The 20,551-nt window shown below is 37.6% G+C and overlaps 6 protein-coding genes across 9 annotated transcripts; 2 read left to right on the top strand and 4 right to left on the bottom strand.

Moving 5' to 3' along the window:
• On the top strand, positions 190-3,867 carry LOC104792013 (UDP-N-acetylglucosamine--dolichyl-phosphate N-acetylglucosaminephosphotransferase-like). The gene is made up of 11 exons (XM_010518032.1): positions 190-634; positions 909-996; positions 1,262-1,353; positions 1,430-1,548; positions 1,616-1,731; positions 2,568-2,695; positions 2,803-2,889; positions 3,019-3,079; positions 3,173-3,213; positions 3,326-3,446; positions 3,556-3,867. The coding sequence occupies exons 1-11, from the start codon at positions 267-269 to the stop codon at positions 3,613-3,615; spliced, it is 1,281 nt and encodes a 426-aa protein (XP_010516334.1). The 5' UTR covers positions 190-266; the 3' UTR covers positions 3,616-3,867.
• LOC104792014 (agamous-like MADS-box protein AGL16) lies at positions 4,257-7,944 on the top strand. Of its 4 annotated transcripts, none has more exons than XM_010518034.2 (8): positions 4,257-4,476; positions 4,564-4,747; positions 6,115-6,193; positions 6,582-6,643; positions 7,047-7,146; positions 7,238-7,279; positions 7,372-7,455; positions 7,545-7,944. In XM_010518034.2, the coding sequence occupies exons 2-8, from the start codon at positions 4,566-4,568 to the stop codon at positions 7,713-7,715; spliced, it is 720 nt and encodes a 239-aa protein (XP_010516336.1). In that variant the 5' UTR covers positions 4,257-4,476; positions 4,564-4,565; the 3' UTR covers positions 7,716-7,944. The 4 variants fall into 4 exon arrangements, with proteins under 4 accessions (XP_010516336.1, XP_019102407.1, XP_019102405.1 ...); XM_019246862.1 differs by having other exon boundaries at positions 4,257-4,473; positions 4,555-4,747; XM_019246860.1 differs by having other exon boundaries at positions 4,257-4,470; positions 4,555-4,747.
• Positions 10,166-11,083, bottom strand: LOC104792015 (probable glucan endo-1,3-beta-glucosidase BG3). Its single transcript, XM_019246383.1, has 2 exons — positions 11,074-11,083; positions 10,166-11,034 (listed from the first exon to the last, which is right to left on the bottom strand). The coding sequence occupies exons 1-2, from the start codon at positions 11,081-11,083 to the stop codon at positions 10,241-10,243; spliced, it is 804 nt and encodes a 267-aa protein (XP_019101928.1). The 3' UTR covers positions 10,166-10,240.
• LOC109133353 (probable glucan endo-1,3-beta-glucosidase BG3) lies at positions 11,103-12,212 on the bottom strand. The gene is made up of 2 exons (XM_019246384.1): positions 12,188-12,212; positions 11,103-12,043 (listed from the first exon to the last, which is right to left on the bottom strand). The coding sequence occupies exons 1-2, from the start codon at positions 12,210-12,212 to the stop codon at positions 11,103-11,105; spliced, it is 966 nt and encodes a 321-aa protein (XP_019101929.1).
• LOC104792016 (probable glucan endo-1,3-beta-glucosidase BG3) lies at positions 14,035-15,530 on the bottom strand. The gene is made up of 2 exons (XM_010518036.2): positions 15,281-15,530; positions 14,035-15,121 (listed from the first exon to the last, which is right to left on the bottom strand). The coding sequence occupies exons 1-2, from the start codon at positions 15,372-15,374 to the stop codon at positions 14,190-14,192; spliced, it is 1,026 nt and encodes a 341-aa protein (XP_010516338.1). The 5' UTR covers positions 15,375-15,530; the 3' UTR covers positions 14,035-14,189.
• On the bottom strand, positions 16,947-18,302 carry LOC104792017 (glucan endo-1,3-beta-glucosidase, acidic isoform-like). The gene is made up of 2 exons (XM_010518038.2): positions 18,167-18,302; positions 16,947-18,058 (listed from the first exon to the last, which is right to left on the bottom strand). Exons 1-2 carry the CDS (start codon positions 18,255-18,257, stop codon positions 17,127-17,129), a joined length of 1,023 nt encoding a protein of 340 aa, XP_010516340.1. The 5' UTR covers positions 18,258-18,302; the 3' UTR covers positions 16,947-17,126.

Here is a 20,551-nt window from a genome sequence, read left to right on the forward strand (position 1 = left end):
TCTATCTTACACTTTGATTAAAAAAGAAAATAAAAAGATAATTAGTAATTTGAGCAATTTCACATGAATCCCATAGTTATCTCTCTATTTCTTTTTATACTTTTTTTTTTTTGGCAAAAAAGTGAAGTGTGATACGGTGTCGTATTATTGTTAAGTGGCAAGTTCTAATTGAATGCGCCTACACAGACTTGAAGAAGCTTTTAGCGAAAAGTCGAAGAAGCAAATCCATCCAGAGGCGGGGAACCAAAGTAGCCAACGGATCCGTCATGGCAGCTCGTAAGAGAGCTTCTTCAGTCACTAATTCGGCCAAACCAGCTTCATCTGAACCTACCCCGGCGACGAAGGAGCAGAAACCCACTGTTTCCGGAGAAGATTTCCGTCTCGCACCGCCGAAATTGGGAGTGATCTTTGTGATCTCTTCGCTTCTGTGTTCGCTTTACCTTTACCTTCTCTGTTTCCACTACAATGTTGACAATGAGCTCAAGCGTCCGATTCTTATTAACGCTGGGCTTAGCTTGGTTGGGTTCTTTGTCACACTCAAATTGATTCCTGTGGCTGCTAGATACGTTCTCAGGCGTAATATGTTTGGTTTTGATATCAATAAAAGAGGCACTCGTCAAGGACAAGCTAAAGTGTTAGTTTTTTCTTTCTTTCTTTCCCTTCTTTGATTTGTCTCTCGTTTCTTGTTTAGGTTTTAAATTTAGTATTAGTGTTCATTGTTATATCTTGAAATAGATGTCTCTTAAGATTTGATTTTGTTGGGAGGGTGGAAAAGTATGAAGTGTCTCAGTTTCTAATTGATGTTCTATACATGTTTTAGGCTTTGATTTGATGATCTTTGTTACATGATCTGACTTCTGTGTGTGTCATTGGTAAGTTTTGATGTGCTTATTCTTATTTCTTTGTAGGCCTGAGTCATTGGGAATTGTTGTCGGTATTGTCTTCTTGATAGTGGCGATAGTGTTTCAGTTCTTTAATTTCACAGAAGATTCGGTGGTAAGTGTCCCTGATCTCAAAAGCTCAAGCTTTGATCATTCACTTCTTTTGGCTAAGTGAGTCATTCATTTGTGAGACTTCTTTTTTTTTATACCAATGTTTCAATCTTTCTTTTCTTCTGCTTTTGCATATGTGTTTAAATTCAGCTGTTATGTCAAATTACAATGTTTTGTCGCTAGATGGATGTGAACTGTGGACTTGGTAGCTGTTAGCTCATTTATTGCTTCGATGCAGTTTCATCAGTCTGGTTAATATATTTGTGCAGTGGCTTGTGGAGTACAATGCAGCTCTGGCATCTATTTGCTTCATGATTTTGCTTGGATTTGTAGATGACGTCCTTGATGTGCCTTGGAGAGTGTAGGTGCAGTTCTTGTTTTTGGATTAAGTTCATTCTTTATTTTTGTTCGCGTATTAATTATTGGTCAATTTGCAGGAAACTTCTCCTGCCATCTTTTGCAACCCTTCCTCTGCTGATGGCATATGCTGGACATACAACTATCGTCATACCGAAACCTCTAGTTTCTTATGTTGGCTTGGAAGTGCTTGATCTAGGTAGTGTTAAAACCATCAGTAGCTATGTTCAAATTGATTTTCCTTAATTGTATTTGTATCGTGGCAGGACGAATATATAAATTATATATGGCGCTACTGGCTGTCTTTTGCACAAATTCTATAAACATTCATGCTGGTCTGAATGGCCTTGAGATCGGTCAAACCGTAGTTATTGCAGCTGCTGTAAGTNCCCTGATCTCAAAAGCTCAAGCTTTGATCATTCACTTCTTTTGGCTAAGTGAGTCATTCATTTGTGAGACTTCTTTTTTTTTATACCAATGTTTCAATCTTTCTTTTCTTCTGCTTTTGCATATGTGTTTAAATTCAGCTGTTATGTCAAATTACAATGTTTTGTCGCTAGATGGATGTGAACTGTGGACTTGGTAGCTGTTAGCTCATTTATTGCTTCGATGCAGTTTCATCAGTCTGGTTAATATATTTGTGCAGTGGCTTGTGGAGTACAATGCAGCTCTGGCATCTATTTGCTTCATGATTTTGCTTGGATTTGTAGATGACGTCCTTGATGTGCCTTGGAGAGTGTAGGTGCAGTTCTTGTTTTTGGATTAAGTTCATTCTTTATTTTTGTTCGCGTATTAATTATTGGTCAATTTGCAGGAAACTTCTCCTGCCATCTTTTGCAACCCTTCCTCTGCTGATGGCATATGCTGGACATACAACTATCGTCATACCGAAACCTCTAGTTTCTTATGTTGGCTTGGAAGTGCTTGATCTAGGTAGTGTTAAAACCATCAGTAGCTATGTTCAAATTGATTTTCCTTAATTGTATTTGTATCGTGGCAGGACGAATATATAAATTATATATGGCGCTACTGGCTGTCTTTTGCACAAATTCTATAAACATTCATGCTGGTCTGAATGGCCTTGAGATCGGTCAAACCGTAGTTATTGCAGCTGCTGTAAGTTCTGCAGTCAAAATGCGTCTTAGTTTGTTTTGTCCCAATTTTCCTCCGGTTGGTTTCTCTTAAGTAAATATATGATGCATTCCCAGTTACTTGTAGATCCTGATACATAATGTCATGCAAATCGGAGGATCTGTTGATACTGAGTATCATCAAGCTCATGCCTTCTCAATCTACCTTACTCAGCCGTTGATGTCAACATCACTGGCAATGCTTGCCTACAATTGGTAATACTTTCAACTTTCAAGTCCTTATCTCTTAAATTTATCAGGTAAACAAACAATGCGGATTGCTTTCTCTAACCTCATTCATGTCGAATCTTTGGTGTTGTTAGGTACCCTTCTGCAGTTTTTGTTGGAGACACTTACACAGTCTTTGCTGGAATGACTATGGCAGTTGTTGGTATTCTTGGTCACTTCAGGTGTACTTCCAACCATACCTTCCTCATTTTTCTGTACATATAGATTCATCATTTGCAGTTTTGCATTTAACTAAAGTGTGAACCCTGCACAGCTAACTAACTCTATCTTTTGGAAATTCTCTTTCGCAGTGAAACCCTCCTAATCTTTTTTCTTCCACAAGTGTTGAACTTTCTACTGTCGCTTCCGCAGGTTTGATTGCCTTTCTTCATCTATTACACTTTCTGTTGTTACTTTTCAATTTCATGTCAAAGCACCTAACTTGCTTTGGTATAACTGTTTCAGCTTGCTGGCATTGTGAAATGTCCACGGCATCGTCTCCCCAAGTAAGCATTTTTTTGGTCATTTTTTCATAAAAGCAAGGCCAACACATATGAATCTTTGTTACATAAAAGCAACACATGACATGACTATTTGTTGCTCTCTCTTCTGAATCAGGTTTGATCCAGCTACGGGACTGTTGACGGGAACAAAAGATGGGACACTGGTGAACGTCTACTTGAGGATATTTGGTAGGAAATCAGAAAAGACTCTATGTATTCATCTTCTTGTTTTCCAGGTAAACTTGTTACTAATACCCATATGATCTCTAGATTCAAGTTGGTTTGTTTGTTAGAGAAAGAAAGAAATCACAAATATTTGATGTTTGTGTGTTATATATATTGCAGGGTCTAGCTTGCGCCTTTTGTTTCATGCTTCGGCATTTCCTTGCTGGTTGGTACAAATAAAAATCCCTGCGACCAGAAGAATCTCTCTATATATATATATTTACGGTGTTGGTGGTCCTCGTTTCTTCTCTCTGCCTTCACAAATCACACACACACAGACAGAACTTGTTTTTTGTTTCATGTCCAATCTATTAGTGTCCATCATTTTAGTTTACTTACATAGAGAGTTTCTCATCTAAGGAGAGTTTATCACAAATGAACGAATCAGAACCATCCATCTAAATTACACAAATCAGTCATCATTCACTACAAGCGAAGACGGATTCGAACACTGTTCAGAGAACTAATTTTAGTTTCTTCCGAATCTAGCTAAAATAGATAGCTTCTCCGTAGCTTCTTCAATATTGTAAACTTTTTTGTACGAAATTTTGATAAACTAAATAATTGAAAAATCCTTAAAATATCCTTTTCTCGCATTATAGGATATAGTTGGGTACATTAAAGTATTAATTTTATTTTAGGACAAAAAAAAAATATGAAGAAGGAAAGTGCTTTGTATTTTCAGACAGACTAGTTGTCGTACTACGACAATAAAAGAAAGAGATAAGAGAATAGACCGGCTGGGTATCGAAAAAGGAAAGAAAAGAAACCCCACTTATAGCATGCCAAGTGTCAGTATAAACAAGCGATCTATGTTTATATAGTAAGAAAGCCCTTTTAGCCCTAAATATCACAAAATATTATCATATGATCTTTCCTTATGTGGCTCTCTCTACTACTCTCTCCTTTTCTCCTCTTTCGATCAACAACAACAACAACAGCTTAACCCACCACCACCAAATCTCTCAGCTGAACCGTTTCTTCTCTCACCTCCGGTTATCGGATTAGCCAGATCTCGTCTCAATTTCAAAAAAAAAAAAGGTATATAATTAATTCGATTCTTTTGTTGTTGAATTGGGGAATTTGAATTTGAAATTGACGATGATGTTTAATTTGTGGAGTTGAAAGAAATGGGAAGGGGAAAGATCGCGATAAAGAGGATCAATAACTCAACGAGCCGTCAGGTTACGTTCTCGAAGCGAAGGAATGGTTTGTTGAAGAAAGCTAAGGAGCTTGCGATTCTCTGCGATGCTGAGGTTGGTGTTATCATCTTCTCTAGCACCGGTCGCCTCTACGATTTCTCCAGCTCCAGGTACCCTTTTTTTTCTTTTCTTTTTGGTTGGTTGACTTTTTTTTTTTTTTTTGGGGTATTGGTATTGGTTTGGTTGGTTGATTGAGGAATTAATTTCTAAATCTTGATTTCTTGTTAATTGTTTATTTGCAAATTTTCAATTGGTTTAGGGAAAGACTCGTAGTAGATCAATTGAATTGGCTGAAATTTCCAAGTCTAACTTACGGTTTAATTGAGAGATTCATAGATTCTAAGGTTTTTGTAATTAAGGGAACATGATAATGTGTGTTGTTGTGTTTTCTTGTTTTGTATGTATGTATGTTTCTATGTTTGTTTGAGATGAGGGGAGCTTTAGATTGTGAGGTGTTTCTCGAAACATACTAATTTTGGTAGACACTTTTTCAGAAGAGGAAAGGTAGGGGTGGGGGTGGGAGAGAAAAGGAAAGTGGTTAGTGGTTGAAGAAACTCTTCACTCTCTCTCTCTCTCTCTCTCTGTCGCGCATAAACCACTTTTTTTTAGTATTTGTCTTGTTGGTTTGGTTAGAGAGGGTTTTTTTTTGGGAAAGAATCGTCTCCTTTTCCACTCTTCCTTTTTCTTTATTGGCAACTAGTTGGTGGGTTTGATGTACCTAAAATGAGCTGCAGCATTATCTTATGTTTATTAATATACACAAGTGGGATGGGGGGAATCATTTCTGATTTCGTTGTCATCCATAATCAAGTTTTGCTTTTAAATTATTCCACTTGCTCATTTGTTTAATGATATGTAGGAGTATAGTCTTTCTTTTTGGAAACACTTTGCCTATTGTTATAAAAAAATCATTATATCATCAATCCCTTCCGATTTTCTATTTTAATTAGGTTGAATATAATCTTGCTCTTAGATCTGTTTCAGAGGGAGAATGCTTCTATCTTTGTTTTTGTTATTTTCTGTTTTTTTGTTCATTTTTTTTAGTTCCCTGGTTTTAGAACTGGGTTCTGTCCTTTTCTTTTCTTTTTTTGTTTCTCTCTTTAATATAAAGATATCAAAAACAAAAAAACGAAAATGAATTTGTAAGTTCCATCAGAAGTGTTACAGTCGAAACGAACAAAATATTAAGTAGAAAGATCGTCAGAAATAAATGTAATGGTCTAAAATGGTCCTTCACATTTATGTCTCACTATGACACTATCTATACCCTGCTTCTTTGTTAGCGAATCTGTATTTGGGGTGCAGAGAATCTTCATTCCATGTAGGCAAAGATGGCTAAGGGTAGACTAAAATCTGTTTTTAAGTAAAAAAAATTCTGACAATGGAAGTTGTAAGGAGAAATGCTGCAGCGGATGTTGCTTGGTTACCTTACCTACCAACCACACTCTTCAACTATGCAACTACCTTTTTTTGGCAGCATGAAGTCGGTCATAGAGAGATACACCGATGCCAAAGGGGAAACCAGTTCAGAAAATGACCCCGCTTCAGAAATTCAGGTACTCCCTCCTTTGTGGTTACTCCTCCCTCTATGGATCCCAACGAGTAATTCAAAGACCTAATTCTGTAATTGAGTAACGAATATACCAAACTTAGTAACATACTAAAACAGAGAGACTGTTATTGGTGCTTTTACTGATGTTAGCCTATTACAACTTCATTAGCATATCTCAACATTTTAATTCCTCTTCATATCAGACTTGCAGACCATAAATACCACACATCGTTGCTGACTTAGGATTTGATAAAACACAATACATGACACCAGACCATCAGATTACATACATAATGTTGCATTTTCTTATTCAAGAATCCTATTAATCCAAAAACATAATACTTGTTTTCTCAGTTTCAATCACCTGAAAAATCATTTCTGTTATATTATAGTTCTGGCAAAAGGAGGCTGCGATTCTAAAGCGACAGCTGCATAACTTGCAAGAAAATCACCGGTATGTTTTGCATCCTCTGAGTTTGTCAAACACTCTCGACAGTAGTAACAACTAGAACAGGGAATGATGTACTAACATGCAAAAACTGATAACGTATATGTAGTTCACGGCTAGTTTTTGCAGAACCCAAAAGTATCCTACCATTTGTATAGGAAGTCAATAATATTAAGAACAAAAAGCCAAGGATTAAGAATGGTTCCCCAAAATCACCATTGTATCTCTACCACCTCCAGAGTTATCTATACCTCCACACATCTTAACCATCCATAAGAAGGAAATAACCAGAAACTTTGAAACTCCCCATCTATTTTGTTTTGTTTTGTTTTTTGGTGAATTAGGAAATGTATATAGTAGTAGTAACTCTGGAAAAGTATGCATATTCAGAAGAGCTTGTACTTGACAGGCAAATGATGGGGCAAGAACTCTCTGGACTAAGTGTAGACGATTTACAGAATTTGGAAAATCAGCTTGAACTGAGCCTTCGTGGCGTTCGAATGAAAAAGGTTTTGATGCTGTGACGATATGTCAATTTTTGGAACCATTTAAGAAGAAGTAATAGCTGTACTCTATCTACTCTTTTCTTGCGTTTTGCAGGATCAAATGTTAATCCAAGAAATACAAGAACTCAACCGAGAGGTGGGACTCTATAGTTACCGTCATATATAGATTTTAGACATTTTCAGAGTGTTAGTAAGCGCAATGCTAATCCTTTATCTTTTCGGTTGCAGGGGAATCTCGTGCACCAAGAGAATTTAGACCTTCACAAGAAAGTAAACCTAATGCACCAACAGAATATGGAATTGCATGAAAAGGTACCTTTGAGGTTTTGGGAAGCATCTAGCAGCCAAATGATACAACATTTTTTCTCCTATCTGAGGATAATATGTGTGTGCTTATCCAGGTTTCAGAGGTTGAGGGTGTGAAAATCACAAACAAAAATTATCTTCTCACAAATGGTCTAGACATGAGAGATAACTCAAGCGAACATGTCCATCTTCAGCTCAGCCAACCGCAGCATGATGAGACGCATGCAAAAGCTATCCAACTCAATTACTTTTCCTTCATTGCATAATATTTATGGTGTGCGTATGTACATACGCACACACTTATGTTGATGACCTCGTCGGAAACATATCTCAATTAACTGTAGCAGCTTGTCAATGCATAAGCAAAGATACAGAAACATGATCAGTTTGCAATCCATTTTCTATCAAACACCAGCTTTGTAACTTTTTAAAAAACATTTCCTCCCTGCAAAAAACCTTGGTTTGACGCTTAAGCATGTTAGTTTGATGATCAAAGGATATGAGTGTTTTTTCACATAAAGTTGTACACTTACGTTGCATTTCTAGCTTGCCCATCCAAATCAATTTATAAAATGGGAGTTAGTTAGCAGTATGAAAGATTGAAAGGTGATTAATTTATTGGTCCCGTTAATAACCAGATCTAAACAATGAAGAAGAGCTACAATAATATTAGTAATGAACATGACAATATATTTCAGCAAATCATCTATCTAAGCTATACATACAGCTAAGGTTTTACTATTTCTATTTAAGATTCTCAATTGCAAGTCTTGGCAACTTCAAAATCCAACGAACGGACGGTCAGGATTGTCCGATGAGCATCGTCTTCTTCTTATAGTGTCATTAGTAGCTAAATACGCTTAGAATGTTGCAGTCTGAACTAGAAGCGCTGATTGAAACAGCTACGAAAACACTTGCTTCTCTAAGCTATACAGCTGAGCTGAGGTTTCAAAACCTTTTGTCGAGAATACATCGACACCACTAATCAATGATGAGACCGCTTCCAATTAAGTGATTATCAACAGAGCCAGTAGAGGAACATGCAGCAATGATCCACGACTTCTGTTTTGGCATTTCCTTATATATGGTACTACTTTCATTATGAGAGTACTATCTAGTCAGGGTAACTCGTTGGTGTTAATTCTTCTTCATATAAATGGCATTTTCTCTCAGGTGGTCTCGTTATGAGTGGAGAGCTTCTTGGATTTGCGTTTTCACGAGCTTAAGTACTGGTGTCCTCTCTCTATGGTAGTGGCCTTCTAGGCCTTTATACATTGAGCTTAAAGATTTGGCGACAGGGACAAGCAGGTAATATTCGTTTATTGTCTGCAGGATTTTTATTTACTTCTTTCTATTTCATCAAGATATTACTGGTATCATACACTTGATAAGTGGATATATGAAAATCCATACAAGTATATACGGTGTAATATTAAGAAGTGGTCATCTCTGAACCTAGATCATTATGTGCACATGAATGTCTATTAAAATGTTTTTGTTATCTATGAAAGCTTCTGTGCTTACAATTCTCATTAAACCCTGAAATTACAGTAACTTTCAGCATCGTCCTCTGGAAGAACTTCACAGCTTAAGCTGTGGTATTTGTTGATGCATGAATTTCAACAAAGTATTTGTAAGTTCTTTGACAAGGGAGAAACACTCTCATAACTTCAAAGCTCCAGAGTAGGTCGTTCTAACGAGGGAGAGAGCTGAGTTGTTTTATAGTTGTGCCTTTGGAAAGGCTGCCTATGTACCATTAGAAAAGGATCAAGCCATTCGTAGTTCATATTTCATTTGGTGGACGCTAGGTCATTATCAGAAACTAAGTGATATGGGTGAGATGCTAGGTAGTCAGGCGACAATCTGGACGATCTGTGGAGGCAGGTGACAATCTGGACGACCTGTGAAGGTATACGACAATCTGGACGACCTGTGGAGGTAGGCGACAACCTGGACGACCTGTGGAGGTAGGCGACAATCTGGACGACCTGCAGAGGTAGACGCCAAGCTGGACGACCTGTAGAGGTAGGCGACAAGATGGACCACTCGTATTGCGAATGACTATGTGACGAACCGAGAGAGTTGGGTCCCTCTTTCCTCCCTCCTCTCCCCCCTTGATGCATGTTGTACCCGGTATTTATAAGGGAATGTCAAGTTACCAAAAGACCACAATACCCTTCCTTTGTACTAGGCCTAGAAGTTGATTGTGAACAGACCTTTTAAGGGGTGTAAGCCCACCCCTAACAGTATTTATCATCTTTGTGATCATGCTGATTGTTTAATTTTACTTGCTTGACTTGAAATGCTTAATTTTGTACTATGTAGACTCAGAAGCTGATTCTGTCCGGGCTTTTTCGTTGTCGTCAGGTAAGAAATCCTTTTTGTGATCTTTCAACAGACTCTTAATGATATTTAGTGGATTCATGTAACCGTGTGTTTATGTCTTTTACGTTTCAGTACTAGCATGTTGCGTTTCTATTCATATGTGGTGCTCTCTGGAGGCAACGAGATTGAAACCATCTGCTAGTCCTTCATGTAACTCTTTGTTTTTTTTACTTCTACGAGTTGATGAGAACTATACTTGTAAATTGTTTGTGACCTGTTCTTTTCAGTGTCATAACATGGTAAGATTGTTTACTCTGCAAGTCTTAAGCGAATTAGAATGGTTCAATGTTCCTTAATATTATTATTTTTCTTGTCCTTGATATTACAACAAGTTCCCACTTTTTGGAAACCTTTTCAATACAAACCATTTATCTCACACCATTTCATCCTAATGTGTTCAGGATTATTAGTTGAAATTGACACCATACTTAGGCTGTAGGTTCGGAAGAAACAGTCCCCAATGCTTCTCAATCTCGGGACCCTGCTTCAAATTCTCATCGTACAAAGCAAATATGTAAGTCTCTATAGCTTTCCCTGGCCTCCTCGGTGATCCACTCTTCACAGTTTGAATCAAATTGTTCACGTAAGTCTTCGCATTGGCCACACTTGTGGCGGGTCCTCCCGCGGTAGGCCAACCGCTCTCGGACACCACAATCTCCAACGATCCGCCTCCAGCTTTCTCCAATGATGCGTAAACAGTGTCTAGGATTGCGTGGAAGAGGTTTCGGTAGTGGTTATGTCCGTCAATGACTATAGGAGACCGTGCGCTGAACAGAGCGTAGTCCAACCGAATGTTTTTCATGTTGTTCTTGTAGCTGATGTAAGGGTGGATATTCACGAGCAGAGGAGATTTCTTGCTTTCCAAGAACCCTATCACCGGCGCGATAAAGTTCCTAAATTCTGGCGTGAAGGTTCCACTTGACGGCGGAAACCCGGAAATGCCTCTGGTGTCTACAGCCGTTGAGACCTTGATCCCGAGGCCTGAAACCGCTCTATCGATGTTCTGCATGGCGGGGAGGAGAAACCTCGCAGCTGGATCCGAGGGTTGCACCTCGTTCCCGACCGAGATGTAGCGGAATCTGACATTGTTATAGTTGCGGACGTTTTTGCGAACCCACGTGTCAGCTGCAGCTTGGCTGGAGGCAACAAGTTGGAGATCAGTGTTTGGAACACCTAGCANGATATTACAACAAGTTCCCACTTTTTGGAAACCTTTTCAATACAAACCATTTATCTCACACCATTTCATCCTAATGTGTTCAGGATTATTAGTTGAAATTGACACCATACTTAGGCTGTAGGTTCGGAAGAAACAGTCCCCAATGCTTCTCAATCTCGGGACCCTGCTTCAAATTCTCATCGTACAAAGCAAATATGTAAGTCTCTATAGCTTTCCCTGGCCTCCTCGGAGATCCACTCTTCACAGTTTTAATCAAATTGTTCACATAAGTCTTCGCATTGGCCACACTTGTGGCGGGTCCTCCCGCGGTAGGCCAACCGGTCTCGGACACCACGATCTCCACCGATCCGCCTCCAGCTTTCTCCAATGATGCGTAGACAGTGTCTAGGATTGCGTGGAAGAGGTTTCGGTATTGGTTATGTCCGTCAGTGACTATAGGGGACGGTGCGCTGAACAGAGCGTAGTCCAACCGAATGTCTTTCATGTTGTTCTTGTAGCTGATGTAAGGGTGGATATTCACGAGCAGAGGAGATTTCTTGCTTGCCAAGAAACTTATCACCGGCGCGATAAAGTTCCTAAATTCTGGCGTGAAGGTTCCACTTGACGGAGGAAACCCGGAAATGCCTCTGGTGTCTACAGAAGTCGAGACCTTGATCCCGAGGCCTGAAACCGCTCTATCGATGTTCTGCATGGCGGGGAGGAGAAACCTCGCAGCTGGGTCCGAGGGTTGCACCTCGTTCCCGACCGAGATGTAGCGGAATCTGACATTGTTATAGTTGCGGACGTTTTTGCGAACCCACGTGTCAGCTGCAGCTTGGCTGGAGGCAACAAGTTGGAGATCAGGGTTTGGAACACCTAGCAGGAGGTCGATGCGGGAGCCGCGGAGAGCGTTGAGAGCCTTGAGAGCCTCCTGGTTGGGGTCGTACAGCCGCATCCGCCTGATGTTCCGTTGTTGGTAAAGCGCCACGACTTGTGACGCAGGTCGCAAGTTGTTTCCATTTCTCCCGTAGCTCACTCTGATTTGCCCAACTTCATTTGCAAATTAAGAATCATTAGTGAAAAATAATCGTAAATCATTTTAATATTATACTGATCATAATCTGAAAACAAAATCTAATTAAAGAGAGTAGTGTGATAAATAATCAATCAATTAAAAAGAAAATTATGTTGAACCTGCGGTGTCAAAGAAGGAAGCCATTATGAAGCTCAGAAGTGGCAGCAACAGTGGTCGTGTGGCCAAGAAACTAGATCCATTACACATCTTCATGCAATAAGAAATTATAAAGATGATGTTACGAGAGAATGATTATTGTTATGCTTGTTGCAACTTTATGTGTATATAAAATGAGAAAATTCGTAGCATTTTGCACCCAATTTAGAGGGAATGGAGGGATTCAAGTCAATGAAATGTAACAAATTCAAGTCATCACTATCGACTCGTTTTGGATTGTTATTAATGTCGATGAAATGTAACAAATTAAAGTCATCACTATTCACTAGTTTTGGATTGTTATTCATTGAATAAACCACAGTTCATGAATATCTTTCTAAAATACAGTAAAACCACAGTTCAAGAATATGTTTTGACCATGACATTTTATTAATTTAAAGTGATATTAATTTATCTATAAATTAATAATTATTAATTAATTTATAGATATATTTAATTTGTTTAAAAAATTTTAAAATTATGAATTGAGACAATTTTAGCAATTCGAATGTTGTAAATTTATGATTTTAGAATTGAATTTGTAATATTTAGAAAACATTATTGACAATAAATTGTAAATACTATAGATAAAATCACTTAAACACATGACATATATAAGTTTAAATTATCAATAATAATATCAATTGTAGAATTTTAGTAGTCTATCAAACTATAAAAATGTAAATGATGCATATCAAGAAATTAAAAGTTTTAGAAAGTTTTAGCTATTTTTATGACATGTTATAGAATATTTTATTATATATATAGTTTGAAAAGAGAATATATATATAATGTAACAATTGTCTTATAGAAATGAACTTTAGAAGAACCATACATTATTATATCAACATATATGTAAATTCACATGATTATTAATTTATGAGATTATTTGGTCCATATTTTACATGGAGATTTTTTTTTTAAATATTATTTTATTATCTTATCGAATTTTGTTATTTTTTACATTGGTCTGATTCGAAATTTATTAATTTATAGTGTTTATTATTTTATAGGGTATTAATTTATATAAGTTTTACAATATATCTGCTTTGGCCTTCGAAAAAAGTCTAAGAATGTGAGTTTTCAGTTTTCTATACACGTAGCTTTCAATAGGCTGCCTAACTAGCTCGACACTAAAATAGGTCATAGTATTCATCAATGGTTCCAACTTTCTTGGAACGTGAGGGTTCAATGAGCTTCAGTAATTAGAATCATGGGCTAATATCCATTGTAGATATTAGTTTGCATTGAGTGGTTTGGGTTCGAAAGAGCACAGTGACACATAGTACTTTGGATATTGAGTAAGAATGTTTTGGGGAATTAGTATTGGTTACAGGTGCATGTCCTCAACGTATAGCGAGGCGAGGAAATTATGGTGCATTCTTGATAGATAAATCTTCCTTTGGTGAAATCACTTTTTGAAAAGTTAGCTCAGAATTTTAATGTTCTCGTCTCCTGTAAGATCCGGATTTTCCCAAACCTTGAAGATACACTGAAATACGCAAAGATGCTAGAAGATGCTGTTTATGTCTTTTACATTACAGTGCTTGCATGTTCTGTTTCTATTCATATGTGGTGCTCTCTGGATGAAATACACCTCCAAAGAAATTGAAACCATCTGCTAGTCCTTTATACTGAAGAGTGATCACATAGGTTAGATAACGAAAAATGCACGTCTTATCTCTTTTGATGACTGGTGTGTTGGATTCCTTGTGTAATTTTGTGACCTGTTCTTTCCAGTGCCAGAATCTGAACTTTTGTCTTTCTTACTGGTGAGATGCTACGATTGTGTTTACTTTCAAGTCTTAAGCGAACTAGAAATTTATAATGTTCATTTTATTATTTTTCTAGTCTCATTATTCCTTAATATTACAACAACAACAACAACAAGTTCCCACTCTTTGGAAACCTTTACAATACAAAGTATTTATCTCATACCACTTCCTTTTTAAGTGTTCAAGGATATTAGTTGAAATTGACATCATACTTAGGTTGTAGGTTCGGAAGAAACAGTCCCCAAAACTTCTCAATCTCGGGACCCTGCTTCAAATTCTCATCGTACAAAGCAAATATGTAAGTCTCTATTGCTTTCCCTGGCCTCCTCGGTGATCCACTCTTCACAGTTTGAATCAAATTGTTCACATAAGTCCTTGCATTTTCGGCACTCGTGGCGGCTCCTCCCGCGGTCGGCCAACCGCTCTCGGACACCACGATCTCCAACGATCCGCCTCCAGCTTTCTCTAATGATGCGTAAACAGTGTCTAAGATTGCGTGGAAGAGGTTTCGGTACTGGTTTTGTCCGTCAGTGACTACAGTGGAAGGTGCGGTGAACAGAGTGTAGTCTAAACGGATGTCTCTCATGTTTTGTGTGTAGCTGAAGTAAGGATAGATATTAACGAACAGAGGAGATTGCTTGCTTACCAAGAAACTTATCACCGGTGCGATAAAGTTCCTAAATTCTGGCGTGAAGGTCCCACTTGATGGAGGAAACCCGGAAATGCCTCTGGTGTCTATAGCTGTCGAGACCTTGATCCCGAGGCCTGAAACCGCTCTCTCGATGTTCTGCATCGCGGGGAGGACAAACCTCGCAGCTGGCTCCGAGGGTTGCACCTCGTTCCCGACCGAGATGTAGCGGAATCTGACATTGTTATAGTTGCGGACGTTGTTGCGAACCCACGTGTCGGCTGCAGCTTGGCTGGAGGCAACAAGTTGGAGATCAGAGTTGGGAACATCTAGCAGGAGGTCGAGGCTGGAGCCGCGGAGAGCGTTGAGAGCCTCCTGGTTAGGGCCGTACATCCGCATCCGCCTGATGTTCCGTTGTTGGTAAAGCCCTACGACTTCTGACGCAGGTCGCAAGTTGTTTCCATTTCTCCCGTAGCACACTCCGATTTGCCCAACTTCATTTGCAAATTAAGAATCATTAGTGAAAAATAATCGTAAATCATTTTAATAAAATTCTGAAACAAAATCTAATTAAAGAGAGTAATGTTATAATATTCAGTAAATTTTTGTCCAAGAAAAAAAAAACAGTGAATTAAAAGAAAATTATGTTGAACCTGCGGTGTCGAAGAAGGAAGGCATTATGAAGCTGAGAAGAAGCAGCAACAGTGGTAGTGAGGCTACGAGACTCGATCCATTACACATCTTCATGAACAACTTATAAAGATGATGTTAAGAGAATGATTATTGTTATGCTTGCTACTTTATGTGTGTTTAAAATCGTAGCATTTTGCGCCCAATTTATAGAGGTAATGGAGGGATTCAAGTCAATGAAATGAAGCAAACTAAAGTCGTCAATATTAACTAGTTTTGGAATGTTATTCATTGAATCAACCGTTCATGAATATCTTTTTAATATATATTTTTTGCTTTGTCCTTTGAAAAGTCTAAGAATGTGAGTTTTCTATACACGTAGCTTTCAATAGGCCTAACTAGCTCGACACTAAAATCTTCATCTTAATTGTACCGAATCCTCCGTAGCCCCAAAATCAAATACCCAAATCTCAAATAAGTAATGAATACTATGACTTTTTTTTTTTTGGTTAAAGATGAATACTATGACTTATTTTTGAATAATAGGCCGGATCAGACTATCTTAAGATATCGAAACTACAAATCACTAATCTTTTAGACCAAATGCGGTTTAAGAACTCTGTTATTCTGTTAACAATCCATTAATATGTATAGAAGATAAAAAAAAAAAAATCAGAATAGTTGATCCCTACACACCTCCATAAAGTCTTAAGATTAAATGCGATGAGGACTCGCATTTTGGAATCATGGTACAAGCCGTTAATCACACGTCGATCGTGGACCCATTATTGCCTATGGTATCGTTACGTCATTAAACGAAATGGCCAACATCAATTATGGCGAAATGACTTATGTTACTTATTGTATTTTAACCTACGATGTGTCATGTGTGCATGATTCCTAACATTCTTGAACCAAATCTCACGATACAACCGACAATATATAATTGAATCAAAATGATATATATATCATTCTTAATTTCTCATAGACTTCCAAATTAAAACTAATTGAAATCATGTCTCTTGTATATTACTTTAATTCCCTTCGATACACATTTACAAATATAATTACACTAATTGTAACACTGTTTTCTTAAACCGTTTACAATCCAACAAAATTTAAGCGAATATTCCTATATACATAATTGCGTCGTCGTTTTAAATAATTAATATTATTCTGCATGTGTGAGATACAATGTATTCTCAGTTTCAACTATCAAGTCGTAGTTATCTCACACCTGCCTAGAGAATCAATATAAGAAAACAAAAATGGTTAAATAAGTAAAAAACTCAAACCACAAGATTGAGTTTGGAACTATAGACCTAAAGATCACTATCATGAAGGGATGTGTGTTGTTTAGTGATACTAATAGCCAAAGAAAATTCTCGTTCAGTTGGACGATAAAAATAAACCAATGGTGATGGCTTTTATTTTTTTGGGTATAATGTTGGTGATGATGGCTTTTGGTATAGTGTTGGGGATGGACTTGATGGCTATGTTCATGCGTATGTGTCGGTCCCTATCTGTTCCGGATTTAAATTATCAGAACTGTTATTAGATGTAAGCACAACACTAAATACATGTATGGATCAGATAATGTATTCGCTGGTTAAGAGTACATTATCAGGATATCCAAAATTTCTTCAGTTATAAAAACTTTCTTACGATGATGAACCAACAAATTTCATATTGACTTCATCAATTTAAATTTAAAATTTGTATTGTATTTTAAAACTATGTAATAAAAACATAGTCATGGCTCATTATTCCTTATTATTACAACAAGTTTACCCTTACAAAAAAAACAAAAGAGCCCACAAGTCTCTGACCCGGTGACCCCCTTTCTTCTTCAAGAAGTCTTTGTAAGGATTAGTTGAAACCAACTTCATACTTAGGCTGTTGATCCGGATGATACAGTCCCCAAAACTTCTCATAGTCACCATCCTTCTGATTCTCGTCGAACATAGCGAATATATAAGTCTCTATAGCTTTACCTGACCTTTTCGGTGATCCATTCTTCACATGTTGTATCAAATTGTTAACATAAGTTTTCGCGTTTTCGACACTGGCCCCGTCTCCTCCCTCCGTGGGCCAACCGCTCTCAGACACCACGACTTCCATCGATCCGCCTCCCGATTTCTCCAATGCCGCATAAACAGAGTCTAGACTTGCGTCGAAGAGGTTTTGGTATTGCAAATTTTTTTCGTCAGTGAACACAGTAGACTGAGAGGTGAACAAAGCGAAGTCTAGATGGATGTTGGCCTTGTCACTTATGTAGGCGATGTAAGGGTAAATATTTGCGAGCAGGGGAGATTGCTTGCTCGCCAAGAAATCTATCACTGGTGTAAGAAAGCTATACTCATCCTTGAACTTTCCATGAGACGGAGGATTCGTGTCTGTGGTGGTGTCGGTGGCTATAGACGTTGAGACCTTGACTCCAATCCCTGCTCCAGATAGTGCTTTCTCGATGTTCTGCATTGCTGGTAAGAGAAATTGCCCATCTGAGGGTTTCACCTCATTTCCGACGTTGATGTACCGGAATCTGACACCGTCAATGTAGCGCTGAACATTTTCTTGGACCCACTTGTCGGCATTCGCTTGGTTGGCCATATCTGCAAGTTGTGAAGTGGGAAGATCGAGGATGAGCTCGATGTTAGAGCCACGGAGAGCCTCAAGAGTGGCTTGGTCAGGCCCGTAGATACGCATCCTCTGGATGTTCTGTTGCTTGTAAAGAGCCACAACTTCCGATGGACTTGGAAAGGGTTTACCTAGCATCCCGTAGCATACTCCGATTTGTCCAGCTTCATTATCCAAAATAAGAATCATTAATTAGTAAAAATAAATTGAATCAGTTTCTGTAGAGCGAAAATAATTAAGAGATGTTAGAGTAGCTTAAAAGAAGATTGAACCTGTGGTGCTGAAGAAGGAAGCTATTACAAGGCTGAGAAGAATCATCAACATTGGTGGTGAGGCAAAGATCCTTGATTCAGACATTTTCATGATTTTTCTATGATGATACTGTGAAATTTTATATGTTTAAAATCTTACCATTTACCACCTAATTTATAGGGCGAACCGGCGAAGCCTGGGGTTCAAGTCAGTCAATGAATGAAACCAAATTAAGTCGTCAAGTCAAAATCTACGTTTTGAAAAGTCTTAACAATATGAGTTTTTTTCTACACAAGTAGCTTTCCCTTATCATAAGGAAAAAAAAAACTAGCTCGAGATACTAATTTAAATGTGTTTTAATTAGGAAAAATCGCCCATAAAAAAAATTCGTTTTCTTTTTTGATATATATGCTAAGTACTACTAAAATTTAAATGATTTTTTGGGTAGTATATTGGATCATCAGTGTAATTTAAGCCGTTGATCATACGAGAATCGTGGACCATTAATACGTTTTTAGATCCGAGGACATTACCTGCGTTCACAACCATCTACACTTTCGATCCCCAAAACACGTCATACACTGAAGTCATTTTAATCTACACGTTCGATCCGGGAAACACTCTGAAAAAATGTAAAGTTGGAAAACAGCATTCCTTTATATGAATACGTACCCAATTGTAGAGGTGTCAAACGGGCGGTCCGCGTCCATCTGACAGTCCGCAGCGAGCAATTTCTATATTTTGGACTGCAACGGGCCGGCCCGCTAATTCTGCGAGCCTAAATAATATATTAAAAAAGTAAAATAAAATTAATAAGAAAATATATTAAAATAAAGTAAAAATAATAAATAATAATTAAAAACAATTTTAAATAAAATCAATGTTTATATTATTTTTTTATAAATGTTTTAATTTTTTTACATTAAATTATTTGTGTTACCATCAATGTTTTCAAAACCGGACCGGAAGGTGAACCAGAAGTCTTTCGGGTCACTGGGTCAACCGGTCGGACCGGTTGAACCACGGTATATTAACTTTTTATAGATGTTTTAATTTTTTACATTAAATTATTTGTGTTACCGCCAATGTTTTTAAAACCGAACCGAAAGGTGAACCAGAAGTCTTTTGGGTCACTGGGTCAACCGGTCGGACCGGTTGAACCACGGGTCAATTAGTTTATTGGTTTGTTTACCTTTTATAAATGTAACATCTACTTTTCTATAAATAAATGAACAAAACATACATAATGAAATACTAAACAACTAAAATTAAACTTTTAAATGATTAGATAAAATAACTAAGTGATTTTTCAATAAATAACAACATTTAATTTTAATTTGGTTTGGGTCTGAAGTGTGATAAAAATAAAATATTTTAATTTGATATTGACATGTTGGTCCGACCCGCCGGTTCACGGGTTTTTAGCGGGGTTTTCCGGTTTTTTACGGGTTTTTAATTGTCCTGTTTTTAGAGGTAACCCGGACCGGAATGCCTATCGGGTCACAGTTGGACTGGTCCAACCGGCCGGTCCGGTCCGGGTTTAAAAACATTGGTTACCACGTACTTTTAAAAGATATATATTTAAAATTATATAAAAATAGTTATGTATCTATATTAAATATTTATTTTTATTTAATATTTGAAGACAGCGGGCCAACCCGCCAACCCGCGGGTATAACCCGCTAAAACCCACAATCCGTTTGGGCTAGATCCGCAAGATCCGCTTTTTAACGGGCTTAATATTTAGTGTTCATGTCCGTCCCACTGAGGTACTATTTGGGCTAGGCCCGCGGGCATGTAGCCCACTTGACACCTCTACCCAATTGTAATCTAAGCAATTCATGTATGAATAAACATAATCGTATTAATTACACTCTTAAGATTTATACCATATTATTTATTAAACCCAACTTTGAATAGCTACTTACGGCATTGTAGGTTAGAAAATCAGTACGAAAAATATGTGAAATTTTTTAGACCATATACATGGCTGAGTTATCACGGTCATGAAGGGACGTGTTTTTTTTTGATAAGCAGAAGAAGGGACGGACGTGTTGTATGTTGTGTAGTGTAGTGCATGTGATATTAAACCGACGAAAATTATACGTAGAGTTCTAATTAAGTTAGGCGACAGAATTTGAGAGATTCCGTGTTGTTGATGGACATGACTTGAGGTCAAGATATTTCCAACGTTATAACAATCTTCTTTACAAACGAACGTACATTATTTTGATATTTTCATCTATATAAGAAAAAATACACATCTTTTTTTTTTTTTTTTTTCACAACCTTTTTTTTGTTTTACCTAATATAATTCTTCCTCATTTTTGGTTTAGTGGTTCGTATGTAAATCCTAACGGTCAAATAGAAATTAAAGTTTTGGTGCCGGCTCTGTCTTTTTTTTT

This window comes from Camelina sativa, chromosome 6 (assembly GCF_000633955.1).
Source record: "Camelina sativa cultivar DH55 chromosome 6, Cs, whole genome shotgun sequence".
In the NCBI taxonomy this organism is placed as follows: domain Eukaryota; kingdom Viridiplantae; phylum Streptophyta; class Magnoliopsida; order Brassicales; family Brassicaceae; genus Camelina; species Camelina sativa.

Bases quoted from the DNA above. Each gene is read 5' to 3' on its own strand.
- LOC104792013 (XM_010518032.1), top strand. From the start codon at position 267: ATGGCAGCTCGTAAGAGAGCTTCTTCAGTCACTAATTCGGCCAAACCA. The intron at 1,549-1,615 runs GTAGTGTTAAAA...GTATCGTGGCAG, and splicing joins CTTGGAAGTGCTTGATCTAG to GACGAATATATAAATTATAT. The intron at 3,214-3,325 runs GTAAGCATTTTT...CTTCTGAATCAG, and splicing joins CCACGGCATCGTCTCCCCAA to GTTTGATCCAGCTACGGGAC.
- LOC104792014 (XM_010518034.2), top strand. From the start codon at position 4,566: ATGGGAAGGGGAAAGATCGCGATAAAGAGGATCAATAACTCAACGAGC. The intron at 6,644-7,046 runs GTATGTTTTGCA...TGTACTTGACAG, and splicing joins AACTTGCAAGAAAATCACCG to GCAAATGATGGGGCAAGAAC. The intron at 7,147-7,237 runs GTTTTGATGCTG...TGCGTTTTGCAG, and splicing joins GTGGCGTTCGAATGAAAAAG to GATCAAATGTTAATCCAAGA.
- LOC109133353 (XM_019246384.1), bottom strand. From the start codon at position 12,212: ATGGCTTCCTTCTTTGACACCGCAG. The intron at 12,044-12,187 runs GTTCAACATAAT...TTGCAAATGAAG, and splicing joins TTCCTTCTTTGACACCGCAG to TTGGGCAAATCAGAGTGAGC.
- LOC104792016 (XM_010518036.2), bottom strand. From the start codon at position 15,374: ATGAAGATGTGTAATGGATCGAGTCTCGTAGCCTCACTACCACTGTTG. The intron at 15,122-15,280 runs GTTCAACATAAT...TTGCAAATGAAG, and splicing joins TTCCTTCTTCGACACCGCAG to TTGGGCAAATCGGAGTGTGC.
- LOC104792017 (XM_010518038.2), bottom strand. From the start codon at position 18,257: ATGAAAATGTCTGAATCAAGGATCTTTGCCTCACCACCAATGTTGATG. The intron at 18,059-18,166 runs GTTCAATCTTCT...TGGATAATGAAG, and splicing joins TTCCTTCTTCAGCACCACAG to CTGGACAAATCGGAGTATGC.